This window comes from Propithecus coquereli, unplaced genomic scaffold (assembly GCF_000956105.1).
Source record: "Propithecus coquereli isolate 6110/MARCELLA unplaced genomic scaffold, Pcoq_1.0 Scaffold328, whole genome shotgun sequence".
NCBI lineage: Eukaryota > Metazoa > Chordata > Mammalia > Primates > Indriidae > Propithecus > Propithecus coquereli.
In genome coordinates, this window is record NW_012148930.1 from 1,863,352 (window position 1) to 1,888,288 (window position 24,937).

The 24,937-nt window shown below is 36.5% G+C and overlaps 1 protein-coding gene across 1 annotated transcript in view; it reads right to left on the reverse strand.

The window, feature by feature from the left end:
* PTPRC (protein tyrosine phosphatase, receptor type, C) overlaps window positions 1–24,937 on the reverse strand; it is a 77,172-nt gene that overhangs the window by 11,959 nt on the left and 40,276 nt on the right. Inside the window, exons 9-22 of the mRNA XM_012650452.1 lie at window positions 23,348–23,506; window positions 21,607–21,815; window positions 17,985–18,045; window positions 12,682–12,790; window positions 11,965–11,999; window positions 9,703–9,812; window positions 9,033–9,123; window positions 8,866–8,942; window positions 6,204–6,240; window positions 6,009–6,106; window positions 5,155–5,280; window positions 3,150–3,307; window positions 2,804–2,939; window positions 591–740 (exon numbers count right to left, since the gene is read on the reverse strand). Of these exons, the coding sequence (XP_012505906.1) occupies window positions 591–740; window positions 2,804–2,939; window positions 3,150–3,307; window positions 5,155–5,280; window positions 6,009–6,106; window positions 6,204–6,240; window positions 8,866–8,942; window positions 9,033–9,123; window positions 9,703–9,812; window positions 11,965–11,999; window positions 12,682–12,790; window positions 17,985–18,045; window positions 21,607–21,815; window positions 23,348–23,506 (1,556 nt within the window). The remainder of the gene's footprint in view (window positions 1–590; window positions 741–2,803; window positions 2,940–3,149; window positions 3,308–5,154; window positions 5,281–6,008; window positions 6,107–6,203; window positions 6,241–8,865; window positions 8,943–9,032; window positions 9,124–9,702; window positions 9,813–11,964; window positions 12,000–12,681; window positions 12,791–17,984; window positions 18,046–21,606; window positions 21,816–23,347; window positions 23,507–24,937) is intronic.

Here is a 24,937-nt window from a genome sequence, read left to right on the forward strand (position 1 = left end):
CTCTGTCTCAAAAAAAAAAAAAAAAAAAAAATGCTTAACTTTGACAACTGAGCAATTTGAGGATAGCTATGCCAACTCTCTGAAATCATACTTAACTATGTCCTAGGCTTGCTGTCAGAATAATTGCCTAATAAATAGGTTAGGACACATGTACTTACTTATCCTTTACTTTCTACCTACCAGCCCCAGCCAGTTCAACTTCCTGAGCAGTCATAAACTCCTCTAATTATTTCCTTTACAAACCAAAAACCAGACCCAGTTTGTAAAGGCGATATGCTACATTGCCTTTGGCAGACCAATGTATGCTATTGTTTTGACACTGTGTTTTATATCAGCTTAATGAGGAATGGTTAAGATTGTTAGTGGTAGAATCAGATTTCTGGGCTTAAAAAAATCTTCTGCATAATAGTTGTGGGAATTCAGGCATTTTTCTTAAACTCTCTTGTGTCCTAGTTTCCTTGTCTGTGCTCTGCTGGTTATGGTGTGGACCAAACACAAGAGCTACATCAAGTACAAAGCAAACAGCTGGAAAACAGACGGCACTAATAAAAATTACCTATAATTATTACTATTGCTATCACTATTATCACCTGGAATTCAGCCTCTACTGGAGACGGTTCACTGGGTGGGTCTCTTTTCTTCATGTTATGTAGATATGGATGTAATTCAGACAAGCTCACTTCTGTTTCTCCAAACTGATTGTATTCTACTAAGGCTTGATGGATCAAGATGTACTGTGCCTGTAATTTCAAAAAAAAAATACAGGTAATCAATTGAAAACTTAGAATCTTGTGAGTCACATTTAAATAAAATATACATTCCCATAATTTTGTTCATATTGGGATAAAGTATGGCATAATAAACTGATATATGTATAACATTTAAATATTCTGGAAGTTGGCTCCCAGAGTTTTCTGGAATATGAGCAAATTCCATTTCGGACCACTTTTTCAGGAAAAAAATAGCTTGACAAATAGATTATCCATGTACTGTATGTTGCACAGCTTTTTTTCTTATTCCTAAAAATTGCAAAAAAAATTGCCTGTTGCTTCCTTCAGTGATTACTGTTGAGTTGCTAAATCAAACTAATGAAATATAAAACTGTAGGGCCAGGCACGGTGGTTCACGTCTGTAATCCTAGCACTCTGCGAGGCCAAGGCCAGAGAATTGGTTGAGCTCAGGAGTTCCAGACCAGCCTGAGCAAGACTGAGACCAGTCTCTACTAAAAATAGAAAAATTAGCTGGGCATTGGGCATCGTTGCATGCACCTGTAGTCCCAGCTACTTGGGAGGCTGAGGCAGGAGGATCGCTTGAGCCCAGGAGTTTGACATTGTTGTGAGCTAAGATGACCCCAATGCACTCTACCCAGGGTGACAGAACAAGACTCTGTCTCAAAAAAAAAAAAAAAACCTGTAATAAATTTCTTAGTATATTTGAGAGAGAAAAAAGCAAGTTGCTATTCTACAGAATACATTTTTTAAAACTTTTCTAGAACACTTTAAAAGAGAAAATTATTTTTACAAAATAATCCAATATGCCAAACCCAGATTTAGCAACTCCTAACAATTTACCATATTTGAATGCAGTATTTTTAAGGAAATAGTATATTTCTGATAAGTTTCTTTACCTACTACCTCTTGTGTTCGCTTTGGCAGCACTTAGACTAAAATTAACTACCACTTCTAGTCCCCCCTGACTTTGGCTGTAGCCTTCCACTCTATTTTATTCCCCACAGGAAATAGTTTCTTTTTTCTGGTTTACAAACTGTTCTTATACTTCTGCACTCTTTATGGATATGTATGTATCTATAAATATATAAACATTATACAATTTGAGTTTTTTTAAAATATCCCACAAAATCATACCCTGTACATTTCATGTGGCCAGCATATTCACTCATCGTTTTCATCTGGATGTCTACCCAAATAGACACATACAGACCTAGATTATTTCTTTCAACTACAGCTTAGCATTTGTTGCACAGAGATTCCACATGTTCATACTCCGTTTGCCAATTCCCCTGTTGATATATACTGAGGGTGTTTCCATTCTCCTGTTTATATATATTCAACAATGTTTTGCTATTCTAATGATGCTGAATGCAACGAACGTTCTTGTACATGTTTCTAGCTATGCACATGTGCAAGTGCTTCTCATGGGCACATACATCCGTGCGATGTTTCCAGGTCAAGCACAGACATTTTCAATGATGACCATCACTTACAACTACTGAATGCATGGCATGTTTAAGGGACTTGTTTAAATGCTTTGTCTGAATTCCTCTTTTTGTTATAAATCTGTGAGAAAAGTACTATCACTACCTCCATTTTACAGATGACTTAATTGAAGCACAGAAAAAATTTTTTAAAAACTTGTCCAACAGTGCATAATAGTAGAGGCAGAATTTGAAACTTGGAAGCCCAGCTCCGAAAACCAGGCTCTTGACCACTCTACTATTCTGTCTCTTCAGTTTTAAATTTATGAGATGCCGCCAAATCTGTTTTCAGTGTTTTTATTTTTTCCCCCAATCTGGTGTGTGTAAATGGCATTGCATTATTTTCTTAAATTATATTTTAGGGTTAATCCTTCTTTCACAGTAATTTTAGGCACTAATGCAAAATACTTCTAACTATGGTGATTACCATGTCTTAGTTTTCAAGAAATTAAAAAAAAACAACTATTTCCATCCACTGTTTGAAGTTGAGAGGACTTTTTGGATTTCTGTTAAGATCATTGCTACCACCCCAAAAAGATGTCAGTGCAAACGCAGAGGTGAGAACGATCACTAAAGGTCAGAACAAACCTCCACTTGAACCATCAGGCATCTCTGCTGTCTCAGCTTGACCACGTAACCGTAGACGTCCACTTTGTTCTCAGCTTCCAGGCCTTCCAGCATGGCATCGATCCCAATGTAGGTGCCCGTGCGCCCAACGCCAGCACTGGCGAGACAAATAAAAACAGCGAGCGCATAAATATGGTGGGGAAATGAACGGAAACGCTGTCAAGGGGGAAGCAGAGATAAGAATGTAAGTTTCTGCTGTAGACTGGTTCCCAAAAGAGCAATTGCTACAGAAGAGAATGTCCCCGACAGCCCAGCGCAGGCATAGGATGCAAACAGGCTCGGTGCATGCTTCGGAGTCTTTGCTTACCTGCAGTGCACGACCACAGGACCGCTAAAGAAGTTGCTGAAGGCGTTCACCCTCCTTCTCAGTTTGAGCAGCAGGTGAGGGTCTTCAGGTACTCCGTGGTCTGGCCAGCTGGTAAACTGAATGTGAGTCACGTCTCTTCCACTTGCTTTTTCTTTTTTCTAGTTGAGATAATATTTTATTTGAGATGATTTTTTTTAAAAAAGCAAATTATATGACATAAACAAGTGGAAGAAGGGAGGACCGGTATAAAAATCTCCCCATGCAAACATAAACTGCTCCGAAGAGTCCATAATTCCTCAGGCATCCTGTAAGTTTTTGCAGCCATGATTGCATCTTCCTTTTTAAATAAGAACCATTAGTTGAGATATCATGCAGGACTTGCATGCACTACCCGGTAAGCAATAACTTACCAGTAAGGTAAGTAAGGTAAGCTGAGTGTAGCTGAAACTCCTAGGAACTTTCATGCTGCCAAGCCAAACAAACGACAACAACGATAAGAACACAACGAAAAAGGGAGGGTGGTAGGTGTAGGTGCGGGTTTGAATGGGCGTGTGAAAAGATAGAAAGTAAAGGTCATTCTCACAGCTGTTTAATATTCTTCTGCTTGGTGGGCCAGCAGCCAGGACTATCTTTCACGTGAAGAAAATTTGGTTAATTATTTGGTTAGCGCTGTATTCCTTAGGCCTTCACAGAATAGAATCGTCCACTCAGAATTTAGTGAGGGAGTGGAGGAAAGTCAGCCCCGGATTACAGCTCATGTTTGTCCTAGTTTCAGGGTAACCACCAGAAGATGCGTAAACCATAATTCTCTGGCCAGGTAGGAAGAACCACCTACGTTTAGACAGCCAGAGAAACAAACAAACAGAAAACTTAAAAAAAAGAAAATATGTTTGGATTATAATTTTCTGATAGTAAATAACTGAATTGATTAAGAACAGTGACCCCAGACCAAGCAATGCAACCGGATGGGCACGGGCCTCTGTATGTACCCCATATCTCTGGCTTGGGGGCCTCTGTGGCTCAGTCAATCAAGTGTCCAGCCAGGAGCCATTGATAGTCTTACAGCGGAGCCTTCCGTAGGCGCAGTGGTCAGTAACGCCATGGGGGCCTAAGAAAGCCTTGGGGGAAATACACAGTAAGTCTGTTTTTCCTGTGGGAAATGGAACTGGACTATATAGAAACAAAATTTACATAACTAAAAGGCCTCCAACAAATGAAATTCAGAGAAAATTTCAATGCCCTTTATAAAAACTTGCATTTTTTAGACAGCTCTATCTAGTATTTTACATACAATAAAGTTCACACATTTAAAATGTACAATTCAGTGTCTTGATTATGTTCACAGAGTGATGCAACCATCACCACTATCTGATTATAGAACATTTTTGTCACCACAAAATGAAAACCTGTGCCCGTCAGTAGCCACTCCCTATTTCCACTCGACCCCCTGAGTCCTAGGCAACCACTAATCTACTTTCTGTGTTTATGGGGTTGCCGATTCTGGACTTTTCATGTAAGTGTAATCATACGATATGTGAAATGGCCTCCATTTCACTGCTATTTAAGGCCACACTGATCTCTCTATTTTCTGAACTAAACATTCTATCTCCGCTATGCAGGCAGAACTTTATACTTAAGGGTTCTCTAATCATGTCATTTGTACATTCTTTCCACAAGAATAAGCATCCATTGAGAATAAGGACTATTTGTTTATTCATTTAATAACTTGATCATTTATTCAACACATCTAATGTAACTTTCCTTTTTTTAAAGACTTCCAGGCTCATAGCATAGTGGATACTTTCGACTTGGACAAACACTTCTTGACCAGTAACTTAAACTTGACCATGCTGGCTTGTGTTGCTGTTCTAACCCAGCTTTTCCTCCTAACGATCATTAAAAATAATTTTCCCAGATAGATTTGAATTTCTCATATTTAATACTACATAATTGCATTTTTATAAAAACAGTATCAAAACAAAATTGCATCATAAAACAGACTCACATTTGTGATGTTCAGTTTTTGAATGATATAATCGGGACATCTTTTGTGCTCGTTGATCTTCACAATGATGTCTCCGAAAGCCCGAGTGCCCTCTTCCATGGTTGGCCAGTATTCTGCACACTTGTTCTGTATTTTAAAAATCATTAATGATTTCACTTTTTCATTTAAACAATTTTTGTTAAAGTTTCTTAAAAAACCAAAATATTTTCTTAAAACATTACTATATATTCCATTAAGCACATATACATCTTAAGTTGTGATGTTTGAAATGTGTTCTCTTTCCCATTAATGTACCCTGAAGAATGTCCTTGATGCTGCTTAGCAGAAAGATGATCTTCCCAGGCTCAGTGGCATATTAAAAGAGGACATGCTTAGGGGTCAGCAAAAAAGATGTGATTGCTTGTGGTTAATTTCAGGTTGGAGGACAGAGAGGCTTTTACTCCTCCTAAAGTCACAGGATGTGATTTACCACTTCTCTGCCCCAGGTGAGTTTTGTTTTGAGTATTCACAAGTACTTGTGAAGTGAGCACATTAAGTACCTGTGAATACTTGTGCTAGTGCTCACTTATAGCAACACTGAACTTGCAGCAACACTGCAAAGATACAGGGAACAACTAAAAGACCAGCAATTAAGCAGAAGTATTTAAATGTTACGCATATAAACATATATCCACGTATGTAGAAATTTTATTTTTCTATATGTAGGAAATATTTAAATCAAGTGTTAACACTGATTAAAATAAAACACTGTCTGTTTCAGTCATCAAGCACATAAATGTGGCTTTTTGAAATGCAGCTCAATACTTTATTTTCCTAACACCAACGTCTGCCCCGTGAATCTTCTTGGTTCTTACCCTGTTTCCTTCTTCACATCGAGTAACCATGACAATAACCGTGGCTTTCTGTTCCCAGATCATCCTCCAGAAATCATCAACAGTTTCATCCCTGGGACCTAGGAGGTAAACAAATATAAGCACAGAAGAAGTATTTTCTTAAAAGTGCTATAAAACGATTTTTCAGAAAGAATATTGGACTATCAAATAAATTACCTTGTGCAGCAATATATTTCCTGGGTTCTTTGAAACCCTGTTCAAAACATAAAAGCATGTCATTTACTGAGCACTGAATTATTCACTCACGTGCAAAATCATCACTTAGAGGAAGTTGCTTTAGATCCACCATTTCTTGGTGGTGAAGGTCCCTGGGCATTTTCAGATTAGTATGGGGATTTTATGAAATCATGATCAGGCACTGAACTAAACATGTCAGTTAACACTCGCCAACCACATTCATGACTCTCATGTGTCTTTGCCATATTTGCCAAACAGGAAGAAGCAAAGAAGGATTTTCCCCAAAGCCTTCTGCGGGAGCAGGGCTCTGCTGACACCTTGATTTCAAACTTCTCGTTTCCACAACTGTGACAATAAATTTTTGTTGTTTTAAGACTTGGAGTTTGTGGTACTTTGTTATGTCAGTCCTAGGGAACTAATACACTGTAAGAATAAATAAATACATTATTATAATGTGAAATATGACTCTTCCATCTACCTCACTAAAAGTTTACATGTTCAAGTAGGCCAAACAATGCTAATAACGACAAAATTAAATTTCAATTTTTTTTCTTTAAGAAAATTTTGGACATTACCTAATAAATAGGCACATATGGTAGCATGACATATACTTTATTAACTATTTGATTGTAAAAAAAAAAATTTTTTTTTTCGAGACAGGATCTCACTATGTCACCAGGCTGGAGTGTAGTGACGTGATCATAGCTCACCGCAGCCTCTAACTGCTGGGCTCAAGCCGTCTTCCTGCCTCAGCTTCCCGAATAGCTGGGACTACAGGTGTGCATCACCATACCCAGCTAATTTTTTCTGTTTTTGTAGAGACAGGTTCTCGCTCTTGCTCAGGTTAAGCTTGGACTCCTGGCCTCAAGTAATCCTCCTGCCTCGGCCTCTCAAAGTGCTAGGATTACAGGTGTGAGCCACCCTGCCCAACCATTCAAATTTTTTTTCTTCTTTTAGCAAGACTGTGGAAATAAGCAACTTCATACACTGCTGGTGGAATATATTAATAAATTGGTACAACTCCAGCGGAGAACCACTTGGAAATGTCTTTTAAAATTACAAATGTATATACTATTTTACCCTGAAATTCTTCTTTTAGAAATTTATCCTATAGATATATTGAAACTCATTGTGGAATAAAATTCCATGAATTACTATAAAAATATAAAAGAAGGGGTGAGGCGCAGTGACTCATACCTATAATCCTAGCACTCTGGGAGGCCAAGGCGGCAGGATTGCTTGAGCTCAGGAGTTCGAGACCAGCCTGAGCAAGAGCGAGACCCCGTCTCTACTAAAAAAAAATAGAAAAATTAGACAGGTGTTGTGGTGTGTGCCTATATTCCCAGCTACTCGGGAGGCTGAGGCAAGAGGATCGCTTGAGCCCAGCAGTCTGAGGTTGCTGTGAGCTAGGCTGATACAATGGCACTCTAGTCAGGGCAACAGAGCAAGACTCTGTCTCAAAAAATATAAAAAACAAAAGAAGGATAAGGAAATGCTCTAGGCTCGAGGTCAGCAAACAATAGCCTGTGAGCCAAATCCAGCACGGCCTGACTCTGTAATTAAAGCTCTGTTGTGTCATAGCCACATTGTGTATTGTCTACGGATGCTCGGCCATTCACCTGCAGAGCGGAGTGGCTGTGACAGAGATGTTCTGCCCTGAAAAGCCAAAAATATTTACTGTCTGACCCCGTACAGAAAAAGCTTGCCGACCTCTGCTCTTTATAGTGATGTTGTATATATCCCAGACACATGTATTTTTTGAGTGGGACAAAACAGTGTGAATATTATATTAACATTTTTGTATAAAGGGGAATAACAAATGTTGGTGTTTTCCTGTTTATATATAAATAAACCGGAGGGATAAACGAGCAACCCACATAGAGGTTACCTCTCCTGGTAGATGGTGACACTGAGCAAATGGCAGATTAGGTGAGAAAAAGATTTTTTTCCAGAACATTTATATTTTTACACTATCTAAAATTATTTAACTCATGTAATGCATTACTTATTTAACAATTTTATAATTAATCTTAAAAATATTTTAAATAAATTAACCGTGCAGAGATCATTACATTTGGGGATAAATAAAACGAACAGATGATCAGTGTTGAGGAAGAGTGTCTGCTGAAAGGTCGTGTTATGTAATCAAAGCATGACAATGTGGGGTCAGGCAGACCTGGGTTGAGTCTCTACTCGAATCCTTACTAATTGTGTGAACAAGGACAGGACAACTAATTACACTGAGACGCCCAGTCCCCACCTGTACGATGAGCACACTGCAGGGGGAAGGTGCCGATGCCGGGCTCTTACGAGAAATGCATGCACAGATCACTTAGTCTAATATCCAGCATGCAAAAGGCACTGGAGTATATTATATTAATTCTTGGTATAATTTTGTTTGTAGAGGAAAAACTCGTTATACCTAGTACCAATAAACAATTAATATTCTTGCAAATATTAGTGATTTTGTTGTTTATACCAGTGACATTATAGGCTCACTTTAAAATATCCCTAATAATATTTCTAAAATTTTGCCAAGACAAAGAAGAAACTGAACGGAATGCATAGATACAGGAAAAATGCAAACTGTCAATGACAAAAGGATGAGGCTATAACTTGGCAGTTATGTATTTTAACTCACATCAATATAGCTGGCATTTATGTAGTTTGACCCTGCATCTCCATTTATCTCAGAGAGTTCAACACGGTTATAATCATCTGTTTAAAGAAAAGAAAAATAAACAAGTGAAATAATGAATAATCAAGCAGTCCAAATGTATGGAAATTCAATTCTCAGTGAGTACTCACAAGGAAGGATGTCAACGTAACGGTTTTTATTCTGATTAAAGGGCTTTCGAGCATCTTTGATAGGAAACTTGCTGAATACCCGTGGAATGCTCTGAAAGACACAAACATTCTTTAGGTCACAGCAGATTAAGGAAAATAATTTCCCCCTTACCAATTATCATTTTGAGCAAATGTGATATCCTATAAAATGTTTTCTTTGTATTGATAAAGAAGTTGCTTATGGTAAGTGAAATAAATGTTATTAGGAATAATGCAAAAAACCCTTTTTTTCCTTAAACATTAATGATGGACTATTCAAAACAAATCTCACGAGTGAGGGTCAATTTAGAATTGGTTGTTGTGTCACTTTAAAATTCATTTAAAAACAGACTCTTAAATGATTATCTAGAGTACAAGTACCAAATCAACCAAGTATATTTTGTGACACAACTTCGTAACACAATAAAGCATCATATTACAAGTATTACTCACTCCCTACTATGATATTGTCAATCTCTATGAGTATCTCTTCTGGTTTTTAAATATCTGCTAATAATGTCTGCTTTGATTATGTTGCAATATTACGCAGGATAAATTATAAAGGCAAACGGTTATACAAATACATTTAAAAAACGGCATTTTCTTGATGTTTGAATAGAATTTCTCATCATATATCAAGAGCAACACACACCTGAAATTCAGCCAGAAAGAGTCTTCCTTCATCAGCAATCTTTCTTTTATAGGTTTCCAACAAAACATCTGCATGGATTGGTTCCACACTCATCAGTTGTTTCTCATCCTCTGTAAACATATTAAAGATGCAGCAAGAGTTATAAACCTATCTTCCAAATTGGCATACAGATTTCATTACATTTACACCCTCTGTTCGATACTTAGCTTCTTTCCTTCTCATGCACATTCCACCTGAGAAATCTCACTCGTGTACACACTGTAAATCAATGACTTCTAAATCTTGTACGTCAGCCTTCTTCTAGACTTTGTATTGTTCCCTCTACTAGAATGTCCTTCCCTATCTTCAGCGCTTAGAGAAAAGATCCCAGACCAAATAACACCACTGTAAGGACATCCACATTTCTTTTTGATTATATGCATTTTGTAGCAGTTACCATATCTATTAATCTATATTATCATTATTATTTTTCTTTGTATAATTTCCATTTTAACTTGTTGTAAAATATTGTAAACATACAGACGAAGTAAGAGAATATGATTAATATCCCTCTGTGCATGACTTGGCTTAATTTGATCATCTGTTTATACTCATCTGTGAAACAAGTTATATTCATTTGTCATGCTTCCAGAGTGTAAAATACATTATATACTGTGTTTGTGAAATAACTTACTACAGAGTAAAAATACTTGTTAACCATCAAAAGCTTGAATTGTATATGGAACTCAAAAAAACAACAATTTTAGAAGAATAAGAGAATTTAAGCTGTAACATGTAAAAAGTATGTTTCTCCTACTCTTCTATGTATTGCTGGTAATATTTCTTTCATTATTACCCATTTCATATTAATTTTGCCCACGTATCAAATGAAGAAAGAAGGTATCCATGAGGGCGGCACATTTATCTCATCCACGGAAACTTTCTATCCAATCACAGCTATCAAACTGGCCATGTGCAGTTGCTTCTTTGGTCGTTGGGATTCCTTGTGTTCATTCATTCTAAGCCGAGGGCCGCCTTTGGGGATTCACGGGGTCTGAGTGGATAAGTTCTAATGCACTCCAAGGTGCAGTACCGATTTGGAAATACTGTATTTTGTTGACAATCTCCCAGTGTGCCTTGAGTTCTTGAAATGGATTCTCCCACTCTGCTCAGATGCTTGTTGCTCCCGTCTTCTTCATTCTTTCCTCAGCCTATCAAAACTAATCCTCAGGACACCTTATCTCATTAATTTATTCGTTCCTTGGTATTTATTAAATTCCAAACACTCATCTAGGGACTGGGGTTAAAGTAGTGAATGAGAAAAGCAAATCTCGCTGCCTTCACGAAGCTTACATTCTTAGTTGGGAGAGGATAGTTAACAAAACAAATGGAAAAATGTAGACTACAGTGTCAGGGAGTGATACATTCCACAAAGGAAAATAAAACCTGCTAAGGAGCTTCGAAGAATCAGTCCTAAATATTCTGCACGCAGACTTGGTACATGCTACGGCCAGAGGGGAACCCTTCAAACACAAGTTAACACACACAGATGAGTTCTGAAATTCTTCCTGTCTTGAGTATGAAAAAACAACTTTTTTTTTTATTGTGAATAAAGTTTCAATTTCTTAAACTTAGTTCCCTTTTACTGGATCAAAAATCATGTTTTTAAAAAGAAATTAAATGATATGTAAAAGTTGAATAAAAGAGAAAAAAAGGAATTTGTTTTCCCCTCCTAAGTTAAACGGCTATTCTTTATCCCGTCCATAAGGGTGTCTGTAGAGGGAACAGCCATCAGTCCACCCTGGCAGGGACTAGAGGACACTTCCCACCTCCCGTTTTTGTGACTTTCCATCTGCTCTTCCCTCCACGACTCCCTCATTTGTTGATCTGGCGTTTCCCCACAATCTCAGCAGACCAGATTCCTGTTCCTCCCACACATGCTTTGCTATCCTCTTTATTTCTGTAGAGCCGTACAGGGCGTTTATCAAATTACCATCACATTTGTCAGTACATTTGTCTTCCTCTAGCAGATTCTAAACCCTGTAAGGCCAGAGCCTGTGGCCTGTCCCTGCAATATTCTCAGCACCTGGCACAATATTTAGTGTATGCTGGGAACTTCATAGATGCTTGCTGATTGAATAAATGAATGAATGAATGTAAGTTTTCCCATGGCATGAACATAAGTCCATGTTAAATTAAAAACACCCCACTTCCTACTTTAAATGAATAGACTCAAATGCAGGGCAGGGAATATTCATCAGTAAAAAAATATGCATTACTTACCTCTTTCAACAAGTTCATATCGATCGTCTGAACTGCTGTGAAAACAAAAAACAAGTTGCTATATTCTTAAGAAACATAGAATTCAGTTGGCATTAATTTATATTTCATAAATGTCCTGAAGGAATAAAGGGATGGAGGCTGGGAGGACAAAAGGAGAAGAGCGGAAAGGAAGAGGGAAGGAGGGAGGAGAGGAAGAGTCTGGAGAGAGAGGAGGACAGAAAGTGCAATGGAGGAGAGAGGAGGGTGGAAAGAAAAAGTGAGGGCAGAAAAAAACAGCCAAGAGTTGTCTGCTAAACTCAGATAAATGGCTGAATGATTTTATTTTAAATCTTCTGTTTTTCATCAAGTGTGCCTATTTCTGGCCAAAGAAACACATAAACTTCTCCAGATATTTCCCTCCTTTCTTTTGATTTTGTTACTCCTCAATCTCTCTCATCCTCTTTGTCCTGAAAGATCAGACACACATTCTTTTCACTGGTTATTGTTAAACCAAGCCTACAACATTATCAGCAAGGGTAGAAAATATTAATATTGAATATAAGCCAATAAAACCATGCCAACAGTCTTTGATTAAAAGTTCTGGGTATGAGCTGGACTCCATGTCATCTTCTCTAGCTCATGGATCTCACTTAACTGGCTGCATCGCTGCCTTGTGGATAAGTGATTTGTGTCACTATTGCTACCGTTATTATTTTTAATTTGTAAATCAACACTTACCAGGATCTTCTCTTATGCAGATCATAGATTTTATAGAGAACAACAATCAGGGCTATTGATGTCACAACAATCAGAAATGCCAGAAATGATATCAGTGCTTTAGAATTATCTAGAAATGAAAAATAACATATTAATAGAGCTTATTATGTCATATATTTTGCAAGATTCTTTGGATAATCACCTTTAAAGTTCTTCCATTTTAATATTTTCACTTACTGTGAGGTTTCAAAAACTAAAAATTTTAGAATTAGACCAAATGCTTGATTTCGTGATTTTGGCTATATTACTCAGAACCAATAAAAATATTGTATATTTAATTAGAATAAAAGAACAATTCACTTTCCTTCCATTAATAATCTTTTATAAAATATTATCATTTATATTTAATTCTTTCTGTCAATCATTCCATTTCGAAGGAATTAAGGAAGTAATCTAGTTATAATTTTCAGAGAGAAACTCAAATAGTTTAACTTTACATGCGGAAGTGGGCAGCTTCCTAAGGGGATCAGAAAGGCTTCTACTCCCCAAAGGTAAACCCTCTAACCTGCTCACTGAGGTGTCAAATCATTCAGCAAGAGACAAAAATTGTTTCTTTCTATAGTTAGGATAAGACTTACCCTGACTTAAATTTTCACTAAGGTTTAAGGGAAATCACATCCTTCCCTAGAGACAGGGCAGAGGAGAGGGTGTATTGGGACTATCTCGTAACCTGCATGAGTATATTATCTTTTTCTTATATAGTGAAAGAGCAACAAAATAATGCAGCAACCTAAGGCCTCAGCCCTGGAGCCAGACTGCCTAGGGTTCCCGTCCTAGCTCTGCCGTGTCCCAGTTGGGAGCTGGGCCAGAATCCTTATTATCTTTGTGCCTCTGCTCCCTAAGCCCTAACATGAGGTTAGGTGAGTTGATTCGCAGGAAACACTTAGCACAGTGCCTGAGATGTAGTAAGTACTAATTACTCGGTAGTCGCAAAAAGTGTTTCTCAGTCTTATTATCTGCCAAACATGTCTCTAGATACTGAGGATCTCCCAGAAAAGAAAACAAAGATCTCTGTCCTCATGAAACTCAATTTCTAGTGAGAAAAGATAGATAATCCATAATGAACATAAGAAATAGCAAATAGTAAAATAGCTTAGAAGGTGATAAAGGTTGTGGAGATAAAAAGGAAAATGGTCCTCGGAGATTGTAACACTACAGAGTATAAGAACAGGTACAGTTCTCAGGAAATTTACAGACACTAGAAAGGTAAACAAACAAATGAAACAATTACACACTTTTTCTTATTTTCTCAAAAATATAAGTAAGGTGATGAGGAAGTAGGGAGAGCCTGTTTTCTATGAATACAGGGTGCGTGGAGAGGTCTTCTTGAGCATGAGACAGTTTTTTTACAACCTGAAAGATGGAAATGACTCCACCCAGAAAACAGCTGCCAGATACAGTTTGTCTCATGTTCAAAATTTCTGTAGTTGGAAACTCATAAAAATAGGAGTATAGAAAATAATTTCAGATAGACACTGTCAGACCTGGGATTGAATTCTGGCTCTGCCATTTCTTTGATTCATGGGGCAAGTTGATTAAATTATCTAAACTTAATTTTCCTCGCCTATAAGGATGACCTTATCTTCTTTGAAGGGGTATTTATACTTGTGGTATATATGAAGATGGATAAATAAATGTGGGTATATGGGTGGATTGCAGTGAATGTTTTTAGGAAAGAAGTTCTTATTGCAATAGGCTCCTAAAATGACCCAAAGTGTTCCTTGTCTCATCTCAAATTCCTTTCACTGAAACTGTAAATCAATGTCAGTGACTAGTGGCAAATACATAATGATCAGCATGATGGTTTCCAGATTCTGTGGATAAAAATCTCATCCGAGAGTCAATCATCTAATCTCATATCCCTCAACTAAATTATTAAAATAAAAGGATGTTACTGGCAAAATAGAATACCCTGAAGTGAGATTTTATAAGAAACTGCACCAAATGGCCACAAGTTAGCACTCTGACCCATAGAAATCAACTAGGGTTGATTCTGCAAAAACATTAAGTAGCATCAGACTTGCATTGATAAACCTACTGATAATAAAATAGCCAAGTCTTCAGATATACTTTGTGATCTAAGCACACATGTTCTCTCCAGGAACTCCATTAATATTAAAAAAATTGAAAATGGCATTGATGCGTAACACCAGAGACAATGAGAAAAGGGAAATCAGAGGTAGAGCCATTTAACAAGTTTTAGAAGGTAGGGAACAAAGGAGAAGAAGCCACAACCCAAACAGCACACTGAAAAGGATACACACCAGTCATTCTTATTTTATAAGAATGCCTGAGTCTCAAGTTTGAAGGCAACATATGCAGTGAAAGTGAATCATAGGTCAGAAAATGGAAGTGAAATGTCTATTTACAGAAAAAAAAAAAAAAATACTCTTTTGAAAAAAACACTCCCAGAAAGGAGACAGAAGGTTATTTTCTGGAAAAATTAAGTGGAAGAGGTAAGGGACTTGCGGTAAAATCAGGCTCAGCGTAGGGCAGGGATGAGGCCCAGGAATGAAGTTAGGAAGACAAAACAATAGTCTGCAAAACCCACTTCTTCACCCTTCATCCTACCACCAAGGGTAGCACAACTGATTAATTTCTGGAGATAATGAATGATATCAGAGAAAATAAATCAGTGATATTATAGGGAATTTGCTTAGTCACAGAGATTTTCCAAGCACCACAGAACTTCTTATCAACTTTTCCTATCGTCCCACTGTAACCATGATTAGATTACCATAAGAACCAAACTCTTAAGGGAACTCAACATCAGAGAGGGAGGCCAAAATAATGAATTAACTTACAAGTTCCATGACTATTAGGCTTCAAAAAAGACTATAGAAAAAAAATGGAACAAAGAAAATTTCTCAGAGATATCTAAATCTCCAGATCACAAAGGCCGACACTATCCAGGAAAATTAATGGAAAAAAAAAAAAATCCAGGTAAGACCAAGAATGAAGAGAAAAGCATAATAGTTCCAAGTAAAAATATATGGGAACACACCAAAAACAAAAACAAGAAGCAGGATGGCATTAGAAGCATTAGAAAGTAATATTGGCTGCAGGAGAATAAAACATAAATACTTTTAAATTCTAGAATTTTTAACTTAGAATTTTATGCCCAGCCAAAATATCAGTCAAGTACCAGAGTAGAATAAAGATATTCAAGCATTCAAAAATTAGAATATTTTCTTCTTACACTAGAGGATTTTTTCAGTAAAATCTGGAAAAAAAAAAAATACATGAGATCTAGATGCAGCAAATCTAAACCAGAAGACGGACAAAGGAAAATTTTTAGATGACAGGTGAGAGTCCGCATCAGAGCAGGAAGACAAGGGCCCTCGGAGTTCAATCCAGAAAGCTGTCACAGTATAGGTGACGGCATGAATGTTCTGTCAAGGAAATCCAAAAACACATTTCTACTAGCTGTACCCTAGCAATCCACCAGCCAAGTTCTTCCCTGGAATAGATATCACTGTTAAAAAGTAACTATATTATTTATCCCTTACGAAATGATATTGTGAGCAGAGAGTTAAGACATTTTTTTTCTCCTTTATGGAGGAAGGACGTGAGCTAACTCTTTAGCTCCGTTGACCTGGAAATCTTAGAAAAGTGGAATATTAGCTATGTTACCAGGCAACATTGCGAATGATAAAATGACCCTCGATTACTAAACTATTTAACACATCTGGACAGGGAGCGCTACATATGAACCATACTGGGAAGTCCTAGCTCTGGGCTTCCTGAGCACACTGCTCTCTTGTAACCCAGCACACACCTTGAGCACGTCTGGAAGGTGAGCCTACGGAACTGTTATAAAGATACAGGTTCCTTTTGGAATGCAGCTCCCACAACCACACCCAGGCTCTCATTTTCTCACGTCTCAGTTGTCTTTGGGAAGGTCAAAGAATCAAATCTGGATTGCTCTGTCCATGGCTACGAGGATTCCCACTGCCAGACTCCCTTGCTAGCAGGCCGTATTTCCTGTTCTGTGTTTTTCTAAGTGAAACAGTTCTAGGTCTGGCCTATTCAGGTGTGAACATAAATGTTCAGTTGAGTCTATGACCACCAAGGGTAGGTGACACAGCTATAGATTATTTATATAATAGGAAAAATTCAGTGAAACTGCTTTTATTACAAATACATTATAAAAGAAAAGCCTGATATGGAAATAAAATCAAAGATAGATAGTAGAATTTGTTTATTATTTAACATTAAAGGCTTTTATTTCATAAATCTGCACAGAAAGAACTAAAACTTTACCCAGGCCTCAGTAAAGCAGTTTGCAAAACAAGCTGTTTTTATATCTTCCCTTTTAGGGAAATAAAACCTCAGTGATTGTGCACGCACACGTATGTAAGTAAGGGAGAAAGACCCGAAAACGGCAAAGACAGTGTCAGGAATAATCCATGGTTGACAACAAAACACATGGAGGCTTAAATAATTTTATTTACAAAGTTAACAAGTAGAGAAAGCTTAAAATACTTTACTAAGTCTTCTTCCTCCATAGGCTTACATCTATAGGTAATGTTACTAACTCTGGAAAAAGTAGGATATAATATTGTTTATATATAGAACTGAAAAGAGAACTGAAAAGAAAAAAACTAAAAAACTAAAAGCAGTTTCTCTGGTGAACAGAACAGTGGGTGGGGAATGTCATATCCAGCTGCAATTTTCATTATTATAATAGAATTTAAAATGATTTTTTCATGTGTACCTTTACTTTGATTAAAATATTTTAAGTAGTAATGATTATTTAAATAGGCATATCTGTATTAGGGAGTGCTTATCTTAGCTGCGATTAGATAAATCAAGATAGCTATCTATCTAAGACCCACTTCTGCCAAGCACACTGTGGAGGGACAGAGTAAGATCAAACAGGTAACAATCTCTAAAATACTACACAAAACAAAGTAGCTGACATGAAGAAATACCATAAACAGAATCATAACTTAATAGTTTCTATAGATAAATCTTCTTATAAATTCAACAATCCCTTAATAATTGAATCTCCTAATTTGAATTTGAGGCATTGTATTTTAAGATGATATTCACCTATATATATATATATATATATATATATATACATACACGCACATACATATATATGTTTTTCCAGATAACTTAAAATATTATATTTATGGAAATATATATAATTAAAACATTTGACAATTAAATGTGACTATGAATGTAAAATAATACATATTGTAGGCACTAATATATATCTTAATATTTATATAATAAATAGCCCAGTAATGACTTACAAGATGTTGACCGATGCATAATAACTTTCTCTCCATCAAACTTCCCATTGTTACAATGGATCTGAATTTCAGTAATAAAAAAGAAAATGATTTAGTTTCCAACGTAAAGTTATATATCATAATGCAAAACATATATTATTTATTATAGAATGCTATTTATCTTCATTAAAAATATTCTGATTTGCTTTAAAGTTAAAACTCCAAGGTAATATCACTATGTTATCAAACATTTTTTAAAAGATAATTAAAAGATGTAATGAAATCTTAGCTCACTTAGCAAAAATAATAATAGTTATGGTCAGCAATAATTAATGAAACTGTATGAATAAATAAAACCCAATATATCAAAATATTCATAATTTAAAGTTAAAATTTCCTATTAGTAGGCAAGTATCTTTACATCTTATTTAAAAAGGAAATTCAACCATAAGCCATTTGCAAGAGTTTTATATATAAAATTCAACTAAATTTTTCAAGAGAAATGGATACAGAGTAAAATTTAACTAAGCATAAATGCCTGTCTTATAATATTTAATATAAATAAAACAAAAACAATTTAGATATACAGGGAAACTGAAAGGAGGGAAAAAAGCAATGAGAATCTTTGACAAAAAAGCAAACTTAAGTAAAAATAGATCTGATTAGTATCATTAAATAAGATTGATAGCTATGATAAATGTGACAAATACATACCTAAACTTTTATCCTATGGAGAATATATAATTTCCCCAGTATTCATAGAATATTCATAACCATTTATCATATATTGAGTTGTAAAAAATATTCTACAAATCCCCAAAGGCAGAAATTATAAAAGCAAATTATCGTTTATGAACTAATAACTAGTCGCAACAAGAAACTCAAGCACCAGAAACATAGAAACACTCTCCTAAATAACAGGTAAATGAAAAACTCTTCCAAATTGCAATTATAGACTCATTAGGATTATGAATAATAAGAACATTTTGCTTTAAGAATCATTCACTAAATTTTATGTGCAGCTATTCAGAAATTAGTGATAAAGAATATAGACATGAGATACAGTCAAAATTTTACCAAAGGACAATTCATAGCCTTTTTCTTTTCCTTAATTAATAAAAAGTAAAAAAAAAAAAAAAAAAGAAATGGGGGGGGAGGGAAACACTTTCAATCCCAAAGCTACAAGAACATCATCAAAATAAACTTATGAAAAAAGTAAAAAATTAATAATAATAAATCAGCTTTACTAATTTATTAAGCAGAGACCACAATGGTGAAAAAGCTGAAATGGCCGCTCTCTCGTAAAGGTGTAAGCGCAATGGCAGAGACAGAAATAAGCACACAGAGCAGTTAGGGCGAGTGCAACAGAGAAAACGAAACACAGCCTTTTGAAGAGTCAGGGAAGAGAATGGGTAACTGAATAATTATCCTCTAGCTTGAATTTTAAGACTTTATTTTAATACGCTGGCCATCTACTTTTTTTTTGGAAAAACTTATAATGTGTGAAGAGTGGGAGAAGAGTATCCTAAGAAGAGAGAAGAGCCTAGGCAGAGAGTTGCCTAAAGAGAGCAAATCCTCGTTGTATTTGAGAAACTGGAAAGAAACCAGCGTGCCTGGAACCTCGGGGCGATGGGGACACAGTGGGAAAAGAGGATAACGTTCAATGATATGGTAATAACAAAGTATTTTTTTTACATGGACAAGTCTTTGGAAAAAATAGAAATGGCACCCTCACTCAAAAGGAAGTAAAATATCTGAAAAGACCAATCATATTGAAAGAAAATGCAAATGATTGTCAAAGAATTCTTTTGCATAAAAGGGATCAAACAAATTGTCCAGGGAACAAATCATTCCTATACTATTTAAAGTTATATAACATAGAAGAACAGAAAAATACCTCTGACGTGTTTTATTAGGTCAACATAACGTTTACACCAAAATGTAATAAGAACGATGTTCCCCGTGTCTACGCCACAACCACCGCTATCCACTTTTTAAATGATCTCGTTTGTGAATACTTATTCAGAAAGACTTAATAAAATAGTAGGCTGTTGGTTTCAACAATACTTTAAAAGAATAATGCACCATGATAGAGCAGGATTTTTTTCTTAGAATGTGGGAATGGTTTAGCCCAAGAAAACCTTTCACTATAATTCATCATATGAACAAATCATACCATGGCATCATGCCTATGGCATGATCTAACACAATGTCATTAAAAAAAATTGACAAAATCCAACCTATTTTTCCAGTTAAAAAACAAAACTCCACAAGCTTAAAAATACAAAAACGCTTCTTTAAGTGATAAAGAATATGAAGCCAATCATCAATATCGTATTAATAACAGTTAACTATGGAAATTTCCACTGAACAGGAAAAAAAGTGACAGATTTATTTGTATAAAAATAAGAGGGGCTCGCATATGAACTGAGGGCTAGGAAGAAAATCAAAAGGCAAACTACAAAATGAAAACAAAATTTATAATACATATGGCAAAGAGTTTAGTACCATTAATATCCAAAGATTTCCCTATGAAAACTGGACAAAGGAAGTAAAGAGTCAACACAAGAACAACAACAACAAAACTTTATTTGCCCTCAACAGTAAGTAAAGAAACTCCATTAAGACAAAAAGAGATACCAATTCAAATTTCACTCTCTAAACATCAAAGGAAAAGAAAGGCAAAGGCATGCTCGGTGTTGGGGATTCTCTCAAGCAGTCATTTCACACACTGATACAACAGGGTAATTTGGTAACTTTTATCGAAAAAAAAAGGTGATATATATCCAAAATGTTAAAATGCATGTAAATTCTTTTTGACCCAATAAATTCTAGGAATTTATCAAACATAAATGATTAAAGACATATTAGAAGATTTTGCTATTTATCAATCAGTGTGTTTACTGAATGTTGTTTATATTAAAAACTAACATAGTTAGTAGAATGTGATAAAACCATATGATAGAATCTTACGCAACCATCAAAAACTACATAGTAGTAAAATATTTAACATGGGAAGATGTGCATGATATAGTAACATGAAAAATACTGTTTATCAAACTGTGCATTATATATATATGCATTATATATATAATATCCAATACATGTTAAATGCAGATGTGTATTACATATTATGAAAGTATATATGCAAAATATGGTCAGTGGTGAGATTATGAGTATTTTTAATTCTCTGTTTTCACTGGTATTTTCTAATATTTATTTCTAGTGTTTTCTAACCTCAGGGTACCTATAAAATTTTTGCAACTGAAAAATTCACATGAATAAAGACAAAAAGCCAAGGTAAAGAAAAGAGTTGGCAAAGTATTAATCTGTTGTGCATAAAATGTGCTTTTTGACAATAATTTAACTATAATTAAATCACATTGAAGTTCTAAAACATTTCAATGAAACATTTGCTACTGTTTTTAGCTCTAGAGATAAAAAGTTTGGAATAAAAGTGACTATAGTCAACAATAAATTATGGGCTACTTTAAAATTTGGGGGACTTTTATAATGTGATTCCATTAAACATGGGGGCTTCTCAAGCTCCTGTGAGCACCAGCCTTAATGCTATTCAAGTACTAGATAGTAATCATTTATAATGTATACAGGTACTGTGATGATATAGAGAGCATAACTTTACCCAAAACTCATAGTTTGTTGAATAGTGAAGATTTTCTACAGAGAAGAAGCAGATATCTTCTTCATAATTATTAAATAAAGCAGCTCCAGCTTTGACTTCCAAATGGTAACGTGCGCGGGGACCATTAAGCTCCCTGGGTGCCTTGCACTTGACAAGCATGCTGTTATCTGAAGTCCGGGTGACAGTCACGTTCTGGACTTCACTGGGAGCTGTCGAAATGAAGAGAGATTTGTTATTTTAATCATTTAATATGCATATTCATATTACGTGACAATTCATGTGCACAGGATAAAGTATTCTAAGTGTTAGGCCAGAGGTTACGGATGAAGTAGTTATGATAGTACGTAAACGAAAAAGTTATATTGAAGCATCTGAAAAGAATCACCTATCCTTCCAGTGAGTATTAGCACATAGGTTGTGCTTGAAGCCGTGAGCGTCCACGCAATCCTGGAGCGAGAGTGTGCAGAATGAGGGAATAGAGAAAAGGAGCGGACAGGGATGCAGAGAGACAGGGAGGAGGAGAGGGACGGGATGCTGACGGCAGAACCTCCAAGGCCTGTCGTACGGCCCAGACCCTCCGTTCCTGGAGGGCTTCCATGGTCCTGGTAAACATCCTCAGGATGTTTCAGGACCAGCAACACTTCATCTTCATTGGGCGTGGCATCACAGACACTCAGGAAACAACAAAAGCGTAGAGCTCTAGGACCTGGGCATTTTAAATCAGAACCTAAATGACGTTAAGAGATGGCTTGAAAAAAATGGCAAAAATGTTTTATGTCTTTTCAAAACATCCCCTACTCCTTTGGGAGAACCAGGGCCCGCATCCCTGCATCAGGCCAGTGGTTGCTGGGAGGGTCTGGGAAGTGTGCTCTGTTCTTTGTGCCACAGCAGATGGGATTAATCCGGGGGTGGAGGTCATGAGATTGTCTTAGCCGAAGATGGGATTAATCAGAACCTTTAAAAGCTCCGTACTTCTGCTCAGAAGCAGAATGCTAGTACTTTGAGACAGGAGTCTGCCAGCCTCCTCATTTGCAGACAAATTAATAAACTTCCCTTTCCTTCTCCCTGCAACCCCTCAGAAAAAAAAAAAAAATATTTTCTGTTCAGCTCTCAACAGGACATTTCTTGCTGCTCGTGAGGGTCTCTGGAGCAGTAGATGCTGCCTAACACAGGGCGTTTCTTCTTCCCTGTGCTTGACGGAGGTTAACATTTACCAGCTTTGGGCCTGGGAACTTACGAGACACACAAGTGACAAGAGTCCAATGTCACTGAAAGGAAACCTCAACTGGAAAATGTGACGTAGAATAAAATCATAGGTAGTTCGGTGTAACAAACAGAAGAAAATGCTATTACATTTTATAAAAGGTGCACAGAGGTTAGTAAGTTAATATTTTGTGGGACATTGATAGGCATCTGACTGCAGGTAATATTTCTAGATTATAAAGACAACAGCAGACAATGCATTTTTTATCTAAATTGACTATGAACTGAATTGTCTGAAATCTTACAAATTGTACCAGTGGATAGGCCCTCATGCTTCATTCTTACAATTCTATGACTATATCTGAGGAATACAGAGAACCCAGGATAACATCCTTTAAATTATTTTATTTTAAATTATTATAAAGCCTAGATATTAACAAATGTGCCAGGTCAATGTGCTTCCCAAATGAAGCATAAAGATAGATGTATTTTAGGCTAAAAAATTCATACTTTGCTTTTTTGCCATGCAAGAACTTACGTGATGTTTTTGTTAGAAATTCACATGTCACAGCAGTTCCATTACGTTGGACTTTTGCGTTGTTGTAGGCATTTAATGAGACATGATACTTTGTGAAAGGTTTCAGATCTTCCAAATGATGGTTGTTCTTGGTATTATCCAGATTGAAGCATCTTTCTTCTTAGAAAAAAAAAAATGGGAAAATTTAGCAAGTCATTAGAAGTCAGGATTGCCACCTGTGTAATGTGGTCTCTACCTGGTACCATTCCACGCAGACTCCAAACTAATGAATGATTGAGAAGTATGACTGTATCCTTGATCCTCAGAAGTACATACAAGTATCAGCAAAATGGTATTGAACAAACTCAATTATTATCAATAAACTCAAATAGTCAACAATTTTGGTTTCATATGATTAATTTGGTACATAAAATATTTAGTAAGTTCAGATACATTGTGAAGATATCTTTTCTTTCTGAGAAACCAGAGCCCCCGGTAGATACTATCAAAGCCTTAAGCTGTGATGTTTCAGAATGATTATTTTTTAATGAACCTTTTCTGATACTTAACCCCCAAATTTTGAACGTTGATGTTAGCTACTGTTTTGGACTTTATATGAGGAATCCATTTGATCACCAGTAACTGGGTCTATCCCACTACACTACTTTAAACACTGAAGTAATCGTGGGGGCTACGAGAATGAGGGAAAGCTCCTCGCTGGCCCAGGAATCCGAACTGTTCATTGAAAGGTGAGTGAGACTGAATAGGCAGGCGGAAGGGAGAAAAGAAAACACTACAAATGAAAGAAGAAATGTTTTGAGTTTAGAGAAAAATCTGATTAGGACAGCAGTTTCTGGCTAAGAGGCAGGACCTCGTTTAAATGTGTTTTAACATTCAAGCAGAAAAATCAGCATTTGGTAAGTGAAAAGAAATCTCTGGCAACTGACTATTTTTGAGTAGCCAAGTGACATCACGAAGGACGGGTTAAAGGCAGATTACAGTGACAGCAGGTTACTTCACTGGAGCACAGTTACGGTGATATTAATTATACCAAAAATGATTAAAAAATGAATAACTCACTCCATGTGCCAAGCCCTGTTTCAAGCGGTATACACGAATCGATTCATTTAACCACCACCACAACTATCACCTGGCACTCTTGGTGTTATCTCAGTTTACAGATGAGAAAACTGAGAGATGAAGCAATCTGTACACGACCTCACAGGAAATGAAGAAGGAAGTCGGGGTGGAACCCGGCATTAACGTTCCAGAGTCCACGTTCTAGTCTTCACCATTTTACATACTGTATGGTGGGGAAGAGGGACAAGGACCGCCAGTGGGGCCGAGCTTCATCTTGGTCTTGGTTACCTCTCCTTTTTGGTGCTGCTGGTCCTGCCTGTGGACTTGCAGGAGCGGAGCAGGAAAAGACCTAACACAGTTTATCTCCTGTCTCTGCTGCTTATCTACACAGTGGAAATTATAGCAGTATCTCTACATCACCAGGGGATTCTAAGTAGTCAGGGCGATACAGTGGCTGTTTTAGCCTCATGAAAATTGTCTATTTCTCAGAAATCCCTAAGCTGCGGTTAGCTGATTGATACTTGCCAGTTC